Raw genomic sequence first — 18,732 nt, 5'->3', positions numbered from 1 at the left:
AAGAATCTAAAATATAAGACATGTTTTCAGTTATTTCACACTTTTTTGTTAAGTACATAATTCCATATGAGTTCATTCATAGTTTTGATGCCTTCAGTGAGAATCTACAATGTAAATAGTCATGAAAATAAAAAGGAAACGCATTGAATGTGAAGGTGTGTCCAAACTTTTGGCCTGTACTGTATACTTGCACACAGGTCATTCAACCAATCTCTGTTAATTTCACATATATTTGGTTCTTCCAAAAAAGAATCATTCATTCCAAAGGGTTTATTTAGAAGAATAATGACACAAATGCAAACTGGGGTTTGTACAAAGCAAATTAATCACAGGACATGACACACTTTCATCACAAAGTAGGCTATACATTTCAAGAATAGTATAAAAAAGCACCATTTTTTTTCAAAACTAGATTACAAAATGCAAAATCATTTTTTTATTTGGCATATCAAGTACAATTATAATTCAGAAAAACTTCAGGAGTTTATTAAGACTTCTTATTGTTATCTTTTTTCTGAGGAGTGTTATCATTTCCTTCAAGACGAACACAGATATTCTAAGTAAGGCACGTGGTTCAAAGCATTTGACACTCTACTCTTGCAGTTTAAGCGACATCTCTTTGGCACAGCTGCATGATTTGTGAGAGACAAAAAATTCTATCACATAAAAGAGCATGATAATGTTAACTTGACAACACTATGTACAAAATGTATGTAAAAATGTTATAAATATGTCTAAAAGCCACAGACACTATGTACATCTTTGTACTGAAGCGAGGCAGGATTACTCATCTTTGTTATAATCACACGATTTGTGGGTGCCAGCATGCAACAAAAGTCAATATGTCGCCAACACATATATAAACACAGTTTGAAGACAATCTGTCACCGCGGGAAACATGTAGTGACACTTTGTTAAAATTCACAATGTGAACAGGTGTGATATTTTTCAGCATTTGATGGGAACATTATGGATACTGAAATACAGCAAAAAAGATCCCCTGCTATGATAAATGTCTCCCTTTTGTGTTTACAATTTTTAGTGACACATGCAATTTTGTTGTATTGTTGTGGGATGTCAGTCTGGTCTGTGGGCAGTAGGCACAGTGTGATGTTGTTGTAAGGGGTATCTTACAGTAACTACCCCTCCTCTTTTCTCCTCTGCTCCTTCTCTCATTCTTTCTTCCTCAGGACGATATAAATGAGGCCGCTGATGAGACAGAGAGGGAAAGCCACCCAGGCCAGCACATAGGCGTAGCCGAATTGTGTGGTATCATTATCCGGACTCATCACGGTGTAGATGATCGCCCCGCACATCACAAACACACCTAGGAGAGACGAGAAGAGTGGTGAGGAGGATCTGACGGCAGAATGATCTCACGACTCCACCCAACTCCGCTCTGGGTGTGACCCGTCAGTGTGATGAAGTCATACTCACTTGCCAAGATCTGGAAGATGGCAGTGAAGAAGAAGCGTCCGCCCTTGACCAGTTTGAACAGCTGAAACACGAACGCAATGAGGGAGAAGAAGCAGAATAGCAGGGACAGGATCATGAGGGCTTGTACTGCCTGGATCCAGTCTAGAAGACAGATGGAGAGCATGCATTTAAACACATCCAGAACTTTTTCCATACCAAAGGCAATTTTTTTCTGGAATGCTGACTAACCTTCAGTGCTGGCTGTCTTGCAGTGGTAGCCTCCATTAGTCGTCGTGCAGCTGTACCATAGATCTGTGCTGCTTTCCCCACCTACAGACCAGGCCTGGTAAACACAACAACACAGAAACATTTAAATACGCTGAGGCATCCACAGCACAACCGATGGCTATAATCTTCAGCAACAATAACAGTTGATGATCATTACAATAACGCAACTAGAGTCTAGCTTATTCACACCATGCCCCTGTTCCATTCTGCTTTTGTTTTCACAATTTAAAAGTGAATAAAGTGTAACAGAACAACTTACACTGGCTGCTGTCGACACGATGAGAAGAGTGAGAATGATTAGGTGCAAAATAAGCACTCCAAGCAGAATGAGCAGCATTTTGTCAAATAGATCTGGAGGGATACAAGAGACAAAAAAAAGTCAATCCACATGAGTTTACCAACCCTCCATAACCCTCGTTGTTGGCGTGCAGCTCAATATTAGCTCATCTCGACGCCAGATGGCGCTATTTCCTCACTTCTACACCAACCGCAATGTTTACCTGAATGTGAAAGTATCCCCTTACACTCAAACGTAGAAAGAAAGGAAGAAGGGAAAAAACTATAATTTCTTCCTGATGGGGCTAACACGGGCAATGTTGAGTTTAAAGTCGAGCTGTAGTGATACTAATTCGATTCTCAAGTTGATTTCACGAACCGTTGATCTATTTTACAACTCTAAATTATTTAATTACAACTCATCAATTTAAGCAATGCGTGCTGGCATAATAAGTGAAACAGCTCGGGAGAAAATCTCGGCGAAAAGGAGGTCGATGTGAGTAAGAACGGCTGACTCAAGACTAATCAAAGCATGCTGCTGGAAAACAAACTCAACCCATCTGCATGAAAAACATTCCAGCGTAGTGCCGCCATGCGCGAGCCTCAATCTTTTGACTGTCTAGTATGAGTAGGCTATCTAAATCTACAATGGTGATAGACGAGCGAGTTAGTCAAGCCGCCACATATGAGACGCAGTTGCTTTTTCGCTTCATATAAGTAAATCCAAAGTCGATTTAAAGTCCAGTGGTGACGTCCTGTTGTATGAGTTGGGGTAAAAAGTCAATAAAAAAAAAAACAGTTCACTGACAAAAACAAAAGGAACTCCAACACTTAGTCCAACTTACAAATAGGCAAAGCAATAGGTTTGTTTCCGAGAAAAAGGGAGTGCTAAAGTGAAGAGTTGTGGAAAGTATCAGCGAGGTTTTGCTTCTCTCGACTTCTTTCTCTGGAGCTACTATTCCAGATGTGGCTCACACACCCCAGTCAGACTCCGCCTGAGAAACACCGCCCTGCATGCCCTGCACGTCACCAGAGGCCCGTCCTAAAACTTTTCCTTTTTTCCCCTCTTCTTCTCTTCTTTCCGTGGTAGCCTATCGTCTGGATTGTCTTAAAGTCCACAGGATTGTTTGAAGAATCCTATGCTATTATTGTGCAAACCGCAAAGCCTCTCTGCATTTATAGGCTACTATAGGAATCATCCAATATTTTCACTCCTAATAAAAAAATCCTTATGACATAACCAGACATATTCCAGTGGGGGCATGATGTGTCTATGATACTCAATAATTTTATGATTAATGTGTTATAAGTGCATTTTACAGCTGTGATGTTTCCCTATAAAAGCACTTTATCCTGCATCCCAAGGTGTTCATTATTCACATACTGCACCATGCATCTCTGTTTATGTTTTGCCTTTACAGGACACACCGACTGACCCCCACTGACTGGCGGAACTTAAATGTGCACACTGAGCTAAACCACACATGTTAAGCAGTGTTCTGACCAGATGGTGTGTGTTGTGAGTGTTTGTGTGTGTGTGTGTGTGTGTGTGTGTGTGCATGTGAACAGAACAGCCCCCTGGAAGCCCCGCGGTATGCCCAGAATGCCTAAGTGTGTGAAGCAGGCCTCCTGTTTACTCCTGCGTCTGAGATAAGGGAGAGTTTGTCCAGTGCCAAAGGGTGTTAACACGTTGCAATGTTTCGGCCATGCTGAATTGATGGAATGGCTTGGATCTCCACTCACACATGATTCAAGGATGAATGACAAAGACTGCCCACCACAACCCGCCGTGGTTCTGCATCCCTCATTACACTGTGTTTTAAGGCCATTTCCTCACAACAAAGTGACAAACCAAACCAGAATGCAGACGACAGTGACACAAGCACACATTTGCTGTTTTGAAACCACCCTAGTTCAAACGTGATTGTGATCAGCTGTTTGGTCAGAGAGCACAGCTCGTGCCTCCTTCTTTCCCCTCTCCCTTGCAGTTCTTGGCTCATCAGTTGGATTCCTGTGGTCTCTGTTTGTAAACATGCGAGGGGAGGAACTGTTGCCCAGGCTAACTGTTGGATGTGAGACAGTGCTGTGAGCCCTGGCAGAGCTGGAGGGGGCAGAGAGAGAGAGAGAGAGAGAGAGAGAGAGAGAGAGAGAGAGAGAGAGAGCACTCTTTGACAATCGGCCGACCACTCAGCTGGACATGATGCTGTTTATGAAGATGTAATTGGTGCAGTGGTCAGGTGAAAGGCAGCGCCAGCACCAGCAGCAGGGTGAGAAGTCAAACCTGGCTGCCCAGCTGGAGCAGGTGTGCGAGTGGAGACTATAAATGTCACAGCCGTCTTACACTCCTCTTTAATCAGAGGATTCACACACAATCCTGCACTATTACTCACAACATAGACATATAAAGCAGAATAGTAAAAAAGGGCAGGTCTATTTCTAAAGTCTATATTCAGCATATGTGATACATTCCTCAGTAAATGAAGCGTCACTGCAGTAAGCAACAAAGTGCCCCACCCTTTCTTCACTACAGCTTTATTTGATTTAATAAGTTGTGAGACTGCACTCATGTAATTATACAGCGGTTGGATATTTAATATTTCAAAAAACATGCACATAATGCCTTTTTTAATGAATCTGTCATTATTATGTCATTATTGTTTGATGTGTTGTGATACTTATTTCAGAATGAAACCCATTGCCAAAAGAATCCCCAGTTATTGTGAGGACACCCTGCATGCCAAACCCTCTGACTGATTACTTTGTGCTGTCAGTGATAGCTCAAGGCTCAAAATTAACTCTGAAGAGTCAGGATCTTTCCTATGACTGATAGCACTGGAAACCATCCAAAACCATTGACCCATTAAACGAAAACAAACAGCTCCTCTTCTCTTCTTCTTTTGAAAGTGTGGGATTACAAAGGAAACAGGAAGGAGCAGCTCACCACCAGTTACTATAGTCACGGCCATTGTGGCAAAGCTGCAGTTGAAATTTAAAACCAACACACCCCGCTTCATTGAGGGATTCATCAGGTGAGCTATTTTGGATAGTTGGTTATTTAGAAAGTGACACGTTTGCGGATATAAACTGGAGTGTTTTTCTGATTCCCTAAATAAACCTCACAGGTTTGAGCAAAAGAGTTACAGTACCTTGCTGTTTAAGCAGTACCTCGAGCAAAACAACTGACCTAAAACAAAACCACAGAGGCGTCATAGTGATTTCTCTGTTGTTTAGTGAAAATACAAATTGTAATGCTACGAAACATTGGGCTGTGACTTTATTGGAAAACTCAGTTTTTATAGGTGTAGATAACTCTCGTTTGAACATGAATCCTCTATTCTTACAATCACAATATGGTGATTTTGTTATTGGCCAGGAGTCAAGGTGAGTGCGAACTTTCAGTTTTCTTTTTGGCATCGATGCAAATTATCTTAGATTTTTCAAAGCCACAATCGGCCAGCCTCCCTCTAGTGCTCATATCAAAAGTCAAGTCAAGACTTGTGTTACAGTCACTGGAATGGTCCGCTGTTTTGTGACAGAATGAGTCAGCCTCAGTTTAAGCCCAGCCCTGGTATATAGCGCCGGGCTGCAGGAGGGACCAAATGACTCTTTTGGAATGCTTCAGCTCCAATAGACAATTAGGGATTAAGTTTTGGACATGACCCTGGTTTGGCTGTTTAGAGGATGTCTTAGTGGAACAGCTGGACAGTCAATTTTACTTGTGGGAATATGAAGGAATGGTGGAATGCCTCAGTGCTCCTTCACCTATGGAAGCCACTGCCAAAACAAGAGGAAACACTAAAGCTCTGAAGTCAGTCTGGTCAAAAGTCATCAGGAGTAGCTGACAACGCCTGTCCATAAAAAAAAAATCTAAGGATATCTCACTGGACATCTCTGAATCATCACAGCTGGAAAAAGTTGGGATCTACATTGCACACAGGTGCTCACAGAACCTCAAGCTTTTGTTAGTTTGGCAAGTTTGTGTTGTGGCCTGGTTTGATCAAAATACAGTCAAATGCAAAAATGCATCACTTAGTTATTTGAAACCACAGACAGTGACATTCCTCTTGCAGATGCATTCTCTGCTTTCCAGGATGTCTACATCTCTTTCCTTGTGCTTCCCCATCCTCATGGCTGAACCAGCCTCCCTGTGCGGCTCTTTGTGTTTGTGTTGCATCACTTAGTGACAATCAGATAACATCCCACAGAGCACAGCCCTCCAGACCCATACCTACGTTAAAGGATTGCACACTTAACAAGGCCGTGTAAAACTGTTCAAACGCGGTGACACTGATACTACACTGCATGTTTACACGCACCATAAACATGCACATGTCCTCACAAAAAGACAACATTATTTCCCTGGCTTCACATTTAACCAGGCCTCAAACTGTAATGTCTGCAGCTTATCTTTGAGAGGCTGTACTATCAAATACGTCTCTGCTTTGTGTAAAGCATTATATGCAGGTCTGTGTGCAAGTGTAAAGCAGGATCACATTAGAGCGTCTGTGTCGTGCATGCCCCATCTCACCTCTTCCATTTTAAACTCTAAAGCTCCACAATAGACCGTGACGGAGCAGAAGATCTCCATTGGTTGGGAGCTAAATCAGATAAAGCGGGCCAAAATGTTATAGTGGTGAAAAAGCTTTTTTCTTTCCCTTTAGAAATGGGCCTGTCCCTGTGAAGGAACAACAACCAAATAAATCAGAGACATACGGCATGACGAACTCCAGATTGTGGCACCCTAGTGATCCTAAACATGTGCTAATCATTAGCCCCTGGCTTCCTGTTGGAGTCGATGTGATCAGCACACACATCCCAAAAGGCGAGACCAGCATACAAACTGTTGCTTCGAATCAGAGTGATACTGGCCTCAGGGGTTTGGAATGAAGCAATAAAAGCTATAAAAGAATTCAATTTGAATCGCCTTGCTCTCATTTCCTACACAGTTCTCACTGCTCTGTTATCTATGGATAAATATCTAAGCCGGATCAGACACACTCCATGCTAGTTATCTTTGCATACAATCAAATGGCTGAATAACGACTCATGGCCACATGATTCATTTGCTGATCTGCACCTAAAATCCACTTAAACTTCCAGAGAAGAAAATCATTCGTGTCCTCTTGTTATGAGTGGTTCTCTCATTCCTGCTGCTGTGCTATCTTTTCAAGGCAGTGTAGCTGTGCTCCTTTGACAGCTAACAGTTCAACACTTCCTTTACAGGCTGCCAAGAATGACTTTATGCAAAGAATGGTGTGTGCCAGCAAATGTTTTCTTTTCTGAAGTGTTGCCAGCACTTTGTAGCTTTTGTAAATTTGGTCTACCTGGGAGAATAAGGAGCTGACTCTAACTGCCTATTAAGTGAATTATCCAAGGCATGTATTTGTTGTAGCTTTGTAGAAGTGATATATAGAGCTGCCTCTGGGGTCAAAGGTCATGATAGGCCAATGTAAACACCTAGCATTGAGCTTATTTACTCTTTGAGGTAAGATGTATTGACATGATTAGCACTGGTGAGTGCAGCTCGGGTACCCTGTCGTCATCAGGAGGTTTTTACACCAAATGTAAGGCACTGACTATTATTAAGTCTGCGTAAAACAGCTGAGAGGTGAGTCAACAGATCATTAGCTTTTGGACAGCTAGCAAATGGCTAGCTGTTGTCTTGTGTGAAAGAATGGAGGCAAACTGTAACTACAGAGTAATTATGCTCTACATTGCGGGCTGTAATCTAAAGCGTTACATACAAAAATGAATAAGACCGTCCTTAAGCATGCTGCTAAACGAGCTTTCGTTTTATCTCTGTCTACATCTCACTGTTTAAGTTATGAGTCATGTGGCTGTTTGACACATGAAACCAGACTTGATAATGGAATCCATAATACTCATAGTGTTTTGGTTTCCTGTCGGTATTTGTAGAAGAAGATGGCTGGTCACTCTGGAGGCTTTTGAGGAATGTGGTGAAACACATAAACAGCAATGGCTAGCCTGGTGACTGTCTAGTGGCCTGGCCAAAGGAAACTGTGGCAATGCTGTAAAGCCTGGCTTTGGGTGCTGCCTCTCACACACAATCTGCACATAACCCACAGACAGCTCCTCTCAGTGGAGGAAGAGTGAAGGAGGAGGTGTGGATGGATTTATAAATTCTGGCAGACACAGAGATGCACCAGCACATCCTACAAACCCACACATGCATAATGCACACACTTGATAACATCCACAAATTATGGTTCTGACAACCCTTCCCTAATCCTAAAATCTACCCAAACAAAAAAAAATGCTTCTCCTATATATATTTTTGGCAGGATGGCTCTAGGGCAAATTTCAGTCTCTCCTTTACTTTGGTCCAGACTGAAATATCTACTTGGGAAATGACCATGGGGTTTTGAACATACATTCATTGTCCCCAGAAGATGAATCCCAATGACTTTGATGACTTGACCTTTCCATAGCACCACCAGCAGGTTGACTTTTTTTGTTTGTTAGATGTTTGTCTATTATAAGATTTGGAACACACATTCATGTCCCCCTCAGGATGAATTGTCATAACTTTGCTGATCCCTTAACCCTTCATCTAGTGCCATCCTCAGGTCAAAATTTGAATTGGACCAATTCTTGTTTAAAGAGCAAATAACTGCAAAACTAATGTAATTCCCATTGGACTCAGCTGTACTTTGGTAAATTGTTTGGTGCTAGTTAGCAAATGTTAGCATGCTTATATTCTACACTAAGATGGTGGTTCCATTATGATCATGTTAGCATGCTGACATTAACATTTAGCTCAAAGCCCCACTGTGCCTTAGTACAGCTTCACAGAGCAGCTAGCATGGCTGTAGACTTGTAGTCTTGTTACTCACTTTCATGGTTTGTATAATGTCATAGTGATTAGTTCATAAAGGCTTATAAAAGCTTACTATGTAGGTTTCTGCAAGAACAAAAGCTTCTCTACACAGTAGAAAATGATGTAAAAAAACATAATTAGATTGGAATAAATAGAAACACAGTTACTGCGAACAGTGATAACCACCATAGAGCACAAACAGAAAAGTCTGTTGCCACATAGACTTCATCAAAGGAAAATCTAAGGAATAATATATCTCAGTACTGGCCAAGTTAATTGGTTGTGAGATCTTATAAACCAAATTGCAGTCCCCACTTAACATAAAAGATGTGTCCAAAATCCCCATAAAACATGGATCTCACAGATTATCACTTTAACCTTACTGCAAGCAAACAAGTTACCTCCCCAAAAGTGCATTTTTCACACATATGAACAAGTTCCCAGGAAGAACAGCTTGATCTATACAGACTACAGCATTAGTACTCCTATTACTCCATACTACTCCAGCAGGATTTAAGACACAGCAGATCCCACCCACTCCTATCCCAGCCTAACCTCGCTGATGATCCAGATCGATGAGAGACGTTGGGATGTATTGTTATGCTTTATGCATTCCAGATGAGACCTTAGCCTGTTCCCCCACCCATGTGAGTGTTTCAAAACATGTGTTCTGCTATGTTCCTATGTAATTCATTTTACCCTATCATGACAACAGAAAAGTGGGGTGTGGTCAAAAACAACAAGCAGTGTTACAAAGAGAAAAAAATACTATCTATTCCTTTTTAACTTGAACTTGTTTTTGTGTAGCATTTTCTGTCATGTAGCATTTTTTCTTTCAAACAAAACGGTTTGGAGAAGAATGACTTTTTCTTTCTTTTGAAACTAAACGGTTTAGAGAAGAATGACTGTAAATGAGGCATCAGCCATCATCGAAGACTAAACTGAGGTTTCGAATGTGCAAGCGGAAAAATTACATTAAATCCCATTCTTGGCTATATGGTGTGAGCAAGTGGTGAACTCAGAGAAGAAAATATAGCATGGCAGCTTGGATTGAACTCTCCACTTTTTCAGAGTTGTGGGGGGGGGGATGGGATGGAAAGACTTAATTGAAAACAGGGGTTGTTTTTATATTTTTCCATTATAAAATTACCCTTTAAAAATAAGTACCTGGGCCCTTATTACAGTGGGCCTACAATTCAGCCTCATCCTTGTTAAAAGCTGGCCTACTGCAAGACCTAATGCCACTCTTTTGGGCGTAATAACCAATATATTGTATAAATACTATAAGTTCAAACACGTATTGACTACACACACAAAAGCAAGCACAAGTTAGGGATGCATGCTCATTGAAAACTGTGACGCCACAAACTAAATATCTCTGTGTTGCTCTCTCTCTCTTACACACACACACACACACACACACACACACACACACACACACACACACACACACACACACACACACACACACACACACACACACACACACACACACACACACACACACACACACAGAAACTACATACAATCACAATGTAGCTGACAACCTAAAATGTCACTTTGGGGATGTGGGGGTTTTCCGAGGAGAATATTTAATTCTCTGAGGTCAGGGTTGGGTTTGTAGATCTCCAGTCTGTAAAAACTACACACATGGTTGTGGGAGGAGGGAGTAGGGCGCTGGCCAAGTCCTGAGAATCACTAGACTTTAACTGCAGTGCAGTTGTTGCACAATGGATGACTGGAAACTTCATGGAAAACTGGAGACTCTGTGTTGACGGTAAAACTGACTTATAACAGGTGGCTAAATGCCAACTCTTTCGGTTTCATTATTGAATTTGACTGTGGTTCACCCATTTAGAATTTTAATGAGCTGTGTGAGATTATCAGTGCCACAGTAAAGGCCTGAAAATGACCAGTGCTTAATTCCCAATGAAACTTGCTGGTGATCAGGAAATTCCTAATTCTATCAGCAGTTCTTTCCGTTGAGTAGCATTTCTTCTGTGTGTGCGTGTGTGTGTATGTGTGTGTGTGTGTTTGTGTTTGTGTGTGTGTGTGTGTGTGTGTGTGTGTGTGTGTGTGTGTGTGTGTGTGTGTACTGTCTACTTGAGTTGCTGTCTGGCTGGCTCTCTTCCTTCAGTGAGAACGGATCGGACAGGCTGCAGACGACAGGCAGCTGGAGCGACCATAACACACACACAAACACACACACACTGCAGGCCACCCTGGTCACACCCAAGGCATCCCAAGCACGCAGGGCCAGGCACTCACACAGTGGTCTCCAAACATGCCTACAGCCCTGTGGGTGACTCACTCTCACTATGCACGCCTGTGTGTGCATAGGCATATGTGAAAGAGGGGAATAGGTGTTTGATAGTGTTTCAAATGGCAGCACTGTGTGGTGTTCCAGATGTAGTGCTGGAGTATACCATATGTGTCTGATGAAGGGCTCAGCTAACAATAAGATTAAGAATGAATAGATAGAACTGTGACAGTGGGCTGAGTGTCTCTTGTCTCTCCTCCCATCCCAGGGGCCAACAGCACAGTGACCTCACCCTGCCTCCACCCCACACTCTCCCCTTCCAACACTTCCTGACTGGCCCAAAACAGCAGCACAGCTGGAGCATGCAGCAGGAGAATAGAGAGAGAGAAAAAATGGTTTGGATGATTACTTAACCATTCCCTCTCTATTTGTTCCATCCTGCTATGATTCACATTTTGTCCAACCTCGCTGTTGCTCACCAAGTCGGTCAAACACCCACGTAAGCACTTTTGCATTCCTGAACATGCGCACACACACACACACGCACACACACACACACACACACACACACACACACACACACACACACAAACACACACACACAATTCTCGCTCCCATACAGCTTGCGGTTTTCACTGTCAACATGAAGTTTTTCTGGAGATTGTGGTGTGAATGAGGCAGTGCTTTGCTTGACATGAATCTGGGACAACTTTCTTTGCCTCTCTTTGAGCATCCCAGTGAGCTGTCAATCAAAGTAAACAGCTACAGATGGAAAGGGTGGAGAGGGCTTTAACCAGGATTTACCATGCTAGGTACACCGCCAAAAGGCAATTGTCTGATACAGGAAAGCCAGAAGATGGCCTCATGCTCAGCTGTGTCTTTCAAACTCACTGCCAGAAACGCCTCAACATCACATGCAAAGCATCACATTGAGTGTTTAGGTTTAATTTGAACACTGCAGATAGATTTCAATTTCAGGCCTAAATTCACCCAGAAACCAAAACATGTCTCATTGCAAATGTGAGAACGTTAAGTATAATAGATCAAATATTTGTGCTGTGCTGTTTTTGACACTGGTTTTAATCCAGTATTTGAGTGAACATTTAACCCTCCTGTTATCCTTGGGGTCAATTTGACCCCATTCAATGTTTAACATCTCTAAAAAAGTGCTTTACATAATTTTTTTTGCTTCATATTGAATGACTTTTCCTAATTTAATGGGGACAACTGGGTAAACATAAAATTAACATGATGATATATTTTCAATGTCCTGTATGCATTTTGTACGCATCAGTGTTCCTTGGGGTCAATTTGACCCCAGGCTGTTTTAGCTGTAAAAAACATAGAAAATATGAAAATTTTACACAAATTTGCTGAGATTGTTTTAGCTGATATTGAGGTCACTTTCACATGCAGGTTGTTGCAATTTCACAATCTTCAATTCCCCTACCCCCACCCCATACATGCACACACGCACCCACCCTTTGTAAGGGAGGAAAAATATTGTTCCCGCACTCTGAGAGAGGGAAAATATTGTTCCTGCACTCTGAGAGAGGGAAGATATTGTTCCCGCACTCTGAGGGAGGGAAAATATGGTTCTCGCAGGGATGGTTTGTATCACATGATACACAGGGGAGGGGCGAACATATAAAAGCTCACACGCAGGCTCCGCGGCCTTCTAAACCATTTCTCTTGGTGCTCGATGTGCCCTCTCTGTACACTCACTTTCATTTGAAAATGGCCTGCAAGAAAAGGTTTTCTGTCAGCAAAGTTTTGTCACAGCTCTTTGACACTGAAAGTGACATAGAGGAGAATGTGTCCGAGAATGAGGATAATGTTGAGGAGGACCCTGATTATGATACGACATGGTGGACTTAGTGCTGCTAATGTGATAAAAATTATTCCATGCCCCACCAGATATGCTGTCAGCCATGTCCACGACATAAAATCAGCATTTGAGCTTTACATGACACCATCAGTTGAAAAAGATATACTTGAGATGACAAATTTAGAGGGAAGTCCTGTGTATGTGGACAGTTGGAAAGATGTGGATGTGACAGACTTCCATGCCTACATTTGGTTGCTCATTTTGGCAGGAGGATACAAGTCAAAAAGTGAAGCAACAGCAAGCCTTTGGAATGCTGAAACTGGAAGGGCAATATTTCCAGCCACTATGTCTCTGAAAACATTCAATGTTTTCGTGACAAATTGGCAGCAATACGGGATGTATGGGACAAGTGGGTGCAGCGATTACCCTTTCTCTACAATCCAGGCCCCCACATGACTGTGGATGAAGGTCTGGTTGCATTTCATTTCAATTTAAGTTGAATCAGGGAGATTTTGTAGTGATTTTCATATGTTTCAATAGTCACATAATAGGTATTCTGGATGTGTGTGTGTGTGTGTGTGGGAGGGGGAGTGGGGGAGGTGGGGGCACTGTCAACATTTTCTAGTTGCCAGTTTAGGCTATCAACATAAAAATTTGGTAAAAGTTTTTTAATTACCATCATTTTCTGGAGGTTTAAAATCCTGGGGTCAAATTGACCCCAAGGATAACGGATGTTAGTAAATGTGAGGATAACAGGAGGGTTAAGGCCCTGACACACCAACGCAACGACTGAACGTCGACAGAAAAGGCAGTCGGCTCCCCGAGGTCCAAAAAGTGCCTTGGAACACACAGAAGTGACGGTGACTTGACGCTTACGTTTTGCACGTGCGCGAGACGTATCACAAAAAATTAAAACCGGAAATGACAAACGCGTCACGTGGGTCTGGCTTCTCCAGCTGACCGATAATGACATCTTGTTTGAAATACGATCTCATATTTTACGAAAATAGTTCATTGAAACGTGTTTCTGAAAACATTTTAAACGAGAAATAGGCCATACAGTTGCTGAATCTGTCTTCATTTCAGATCGACAAAGGTCAGTTTAAAAGATTTTAGTCAGATTTTGAGAGGCGTTCGTCACTCATCCCGTTCGCCATTTCCGGGTTAGCACTCCACCAATCAGATTGGTCATTGAAGGCTGACGGCCACTCCGACGGACAACGGCACAGAACACACCAAACAGACTCGAGTCACTGATGGGTTGGTGTGTCACGGCCTTTACACCTATAGCACGCATGCCTGCATGATGGTGACTGTATAAGCGGTTACCACTGCTGTACAGTCTTCTTTTCTGACTTCTGTTATTCAAAAGAGAGCAGAAACAGGGTAAATTTTATATGTGCAAGATGTAAATATTTTGTACATTATTGCAGCTTGTATATACTGTCCATGCTGAATTTTCTTTTAGAACTCCGTTTTTACAAATCACTCTCACTTATGTCACTCTGCACATCATCCTCTTCTTCAGTCAGTATTCTCTGCTGTTTTGAACTCATAAAATGAAGTGCTTAATTGGTTTATTGAATCAAAGTGTAAATCCAGCCTAATTCAATCCTTAATAAAATAAAATAAAGACAACCCAACCCAACAGACAAATAAACAATGACACAATACGTCTGTTTATGGTCTTCTTGATCTGATGGGCTGTGTAAACTCGGAGCGGGAGGAGGAGAGTCAGAGCCTGGCCGACAGGACAACTAAGAGAGCCAGCATCGGCCGGACTTTTCCCCCTCTTCTCTCCAGCTCAGCCCTGAGGGAACCATGGTCAGAGGGAGGGGAGCATAAACTGAATGACGGAGTTGTTAAATGGAGGACCAACACCCAGTACAGTATTTAAAGTCAACTCTCCACATGGAGCTCTGGGATTCTTCACCCTACTGTTGTTTTCTATCTCCAGACACGCCCTGATTTAGGATGCAATAGAGATTTGAGAGAAGTGAATGAGCCTTTAAACTGCTGTTTCCACTAGTGGAGGTTGCGTATGAAGTTGAATAAAAACATGAAGGTGATAGACTGTAATGGAAAGTCTGTCTGATTGGCTCTGCCAGAGCTGATATTAACGGGTGCACTATGAAATCACTGAGGTTTCGCCTGTGTGAAAAGTGGACACTGTGTTTTATTACGCTGACAGAGGAATGCACGAGGCCTGAGCTCATTGCCTCATCCCACCCAACCAAGTATAAAGTCAGAAGTGAATGAGGAACATTTGAATTCCTCCTGAATATAGCGGTGAAGTAATAGCTATTGAGTTGCATATCTTGGTGTCATTTTTTCACTTGGAAACTGTAAACTAACTTTAAAACTAATATCTGCTCAAATAGACTTTAATTTAAAGTACTTTTAAGAATGTGAAAATACATTTGAATATGAAATGAGTTTGGGGAAACACAGAGAGAGGTGTTCAGAAATTTAATTTCTACACGCAGGGCTAACCAAAAATAACTAGATTGCTGAAGAAAAGAGCCGCTGAATGAACGAAATGTGCTGGACAAAAGGAGACACTTATTACCAGATTATCATCAAGCATCAATCTGTGAGACTGTCCTTCAGATCCTTCTGCCCCTGCAGTGAATGAGTGGCACTGGTATTACTCATTATGTTGGGAGAGAGGGAAGATTAAGTTGAAAAAGGACTGGAAGGTCAAAGTTTAAAGCTGGCCTATGGGAAGTGACCCTCTGTGATCCCTCACTTCCTGGTCAGCTTTAGAATATTTTGCTCCACAGCGGGCATGCAGTTTCTACTAAACAAGGAGGGCATTGTATGGACATACATCCTCTGATGGAATGTGTCCAAGTCTATGTGGGCAAGCATGTAGCCTCAACATGTTGAGCCTCTTTTTTATCAATCCTGGGTTCACTGATAAACTGACTGTACCCACCAATGAGCTACATTCAGAGATGAAAGGAGAACAAATTGGAAACCTAACTCTTAATTTAGGCATTTTGATGTTTAAAAATGTACTTCACCTTATCAATATTTGCTTAAAACGTTTTGAGTGGAAGTTTACATTTCACGGCAGCCTAAAGGTGTGGGTGTGTAGAGTGTAGCATGTGAGGGGGTATATAGAGACTTCTCCTTCCTTCAGTGTCAGCCAGCCGTGGACAGGTCTTGGAAAGGGAAGCAGCCTCTGGCAGACTTGAGGGGATAGAGAGCAGCAGAACCCCCAGTCCCATTCTTTGTGGTCATGGCTGAGTGCAGTCCTCCTGGGGACGCACATGGCTGCAGGAACCGCTCTTCTCTTCAGCGGAGTGAGACAGGGTTAGCAGAGCACCGCACAGACAGAAGGAAAGAATGGAAAATGAAGGGATGAATCATTGTTTCTGTGCTTATGGCAAAAATGAGTCCTCCATGTTCAGATTTTAGTGTTTCATGCTCAATGCAAAATCATGGTGGAAGTTTTATGAGTACATTTTGAAATCTGTACCTTGAAAGAATAACGTATAGAAAAAGAATTTTGGCTGTTTGTTCATTCATAGCAAAACGAGCAATACAACTTTGTTGAATACATGGTTTCACTCTGCTGAGCTGGATTGAGGATTTTGCAATTGTGAGATGGAAAAACACATTTTAACACTGCCGATTTTGAGTCCAGCCCCAAGAGGCTATGACACAATCTCCAGATTTATGAAAGAAGCTGCTCGTTGCTCAACGACTGGGGGGAGAACGAGAGAGAGAGAAAGGAACCGTGTTTCCCTTGGATTCATTTTTCCATCTAAGAAAGCCATATGCCCACATTCTGACATATCTGCAACAATCCCTGAACAGGGAAGACTGCACTGATGTTTAGAGGATGGGCTAAGTTTTCACAGTCTTGCACACAGGCATCTGAAGCAAGGACACCGGAGACGTTTTTCCGTCCTCCCCGCTCCTCCTCCCACCACGTGTGTGTGGTCTCCTGCTGCCCGCCCTGCACTTCCAGGGTTTACAGGTCAACAGGTCAAAACTGGGTACTGGAATGTTTATGTTCGCTGCTCCTGTTAACACCAATATCCGTAGTGCTGCGTATTGCACTCCAACAGGAATACCTCAGCCCATCTTTAAGGCCACAAAGGGAAAACATTGTTTTTCCTAATGATAACATTTGTTAGCTTGACTGTCTTACAATTTGTTTGGTTATTTGGCAGACCGAAGTGAGGGCAGATGTAGAGCATTTGAAAAGGCAAAGATACATTACTCTGGCAATACATGTTGAGATTTAATCAATAAAAAAGACAGCCAAGCAGAAATGTCTTTAATAAATGGCTAACAAATATACATGATGGTCATCGGTGATAATAGCATTTGAAATACAGTCAAACTTTATCTTCGAAGAATGAAGGGCAAGATTAATTTTTTATAAAAACATCAATGCACTGACATGTAACAGTAAATACAGATCATACTCTTTGTAAGATCTTGCTTGACTGCTTAAAAACATATCTTGGCACAGTTCAGATTCTATACATATTATTAAGGGCGGGCCTTCTCACTGGGGTACAGTACGTCCTCCCAGATACTCTATGGTCAGAGATATGTGTAACAAAGCATGGGAAAGGATGCCAGTTATTTTCATTCTCACGGCTGACCACAAATGCACAGTTGGGGCTTTCGACCGTGGCAATCACTTTCTAGTTCTGTGCCAACAAACTCCACAGACTCATTTACACACACACACACACACACACACACACACACACACACACACACACACACACACACACACACACACACACTCCTATCCTCTTCAGTGCAGAAGTACACAGCAGAAATGAGTGTTTGTATATGACCCATTAAAAAAAGAGGAGCAAAATACTGCTACAAACATAAAAGAAAAATGCTGTAGCTACTTGGGGAGTGGTCTGGATTTTTTTTGGGGGGGGAGCTCACACGCTAATGTTTGTGTGTGTGTGTGTGTGGGAGGGAAAAGGGAGCAGAGCCAGGCAAAGGGCGGTAAATGAACAATTTAGTATTCTGTTTCTTTTCTCCCCCATCCCCCACTTTTTACTTCACCTCTCTCCCTCCTTCATCTGCCTCCCCCACCTTCCCCTCCCCAGTCCCCTCCACCAGCAGGTTGTTTAATGCTTTCCAGATTTCAGCATGCCGTCGGCCTCCTGGAAGAGTTGCAGGTCTGCTGATGGAATTTGGCGGAAAAAGGTTGTGGGTCCAGGCAAGGGATTCTAACATAATAAACCTTAAGGCAATGAGCGCCTCCCATTGGTGGCTGGAGGAAGAAAATATGATTTTCAAAGTGAGTTAGAAACCAAAGGGAAGTGACATTTGACAGCCTCTGAAGCAGATAAGATACAGGTGTTTAAGAGAGAGAAACAGCTGCAAGGCAGACTCAAATTGCAATGACTTTCTATGGGGGAGGGAGGTGAGCTGAGCCTCCTGAACAAATCTGCCGTCTCCGGTATCAAGTTCAAATGTGAGGGACAATTTCAACAGTTGTGTTCACATCCTGCCTCTTGCTACAAATCATGCAAATGATCTCACTTGACAGTCTTGGTGATGAGTTTTTTTTTCAACTGTTTTTCTGTAGACCTTGTAAAATGTGGGCGTAGCACGGAAAAATGAATACAATTAAATAAAACTCATCGATCAATATTATGTTTTGGGGTGCAGGCTGATACAAAGATATTAAAAAAAGATTCATTTACAACCCCGAAGCCGAACCAGCAATTTCACTGACACACCCATCATCAGATGTGAGCCCCACACAACCACTAGATGGCAGTATATAACAACATTTAGACAATGTGAGTTGTTGCTTGGCTGTTGTTCTATCAG

The 18,732-nt window shown here is 42.3% G+C and overlaps 1 protein-coding gene across 1 annotated transcript; it reads right to left on the bottom strand.

The window, feature by feature from the left end:
- Positions 1-255: 255 nt before the first annotated feature.
- LOC120575445 (peripheral myelin protein 22-like) lies at positions 256-2,982 on the bottom strand. Its single transcript, XM_039826240.1, has 5 exons — positions 2,826-2,982; positions 1,964-2,055; positions 1,666-1,759; positions 1,438-1,578; positions 256-1,327 (listed from the first exon to the last, which is right to left on the bottom strand). The coding sequence occupies exons 2-5, from the start codon at positions 2,039-2,041 to the stop codon at positions 1,173-1,175; spliced, it is 468 nt and encodes a 155-aa protein (XP_039682174.1). The 5' UTR covers positions 2,042-2,055; positions 2,826-2,982; the 3' UTR covers positions 256-1,172.
- Positions 2,983-18,732: the final 15,750 nt, after the last annotated feature.

Source organism: Perca fluviatilis, chromosome 15 (assembly GCF_010015445.1).
Source record: "Perca fluviatilis chromosome 15, GENO_Pfluv_1.0, whole genome shotgun sequence".
Taxonomy (NCBI): Eukaryota; Metazoa; Chordata; class Actinopteri; order Perciformes; family Percidae; genus Perca; species Perca fluviatilis.
The sequence above is the reverse complement of the archived record's forward strand: the minus strand, read 5'-3'. Positions and strand labels throughout refer to the sequence as shown.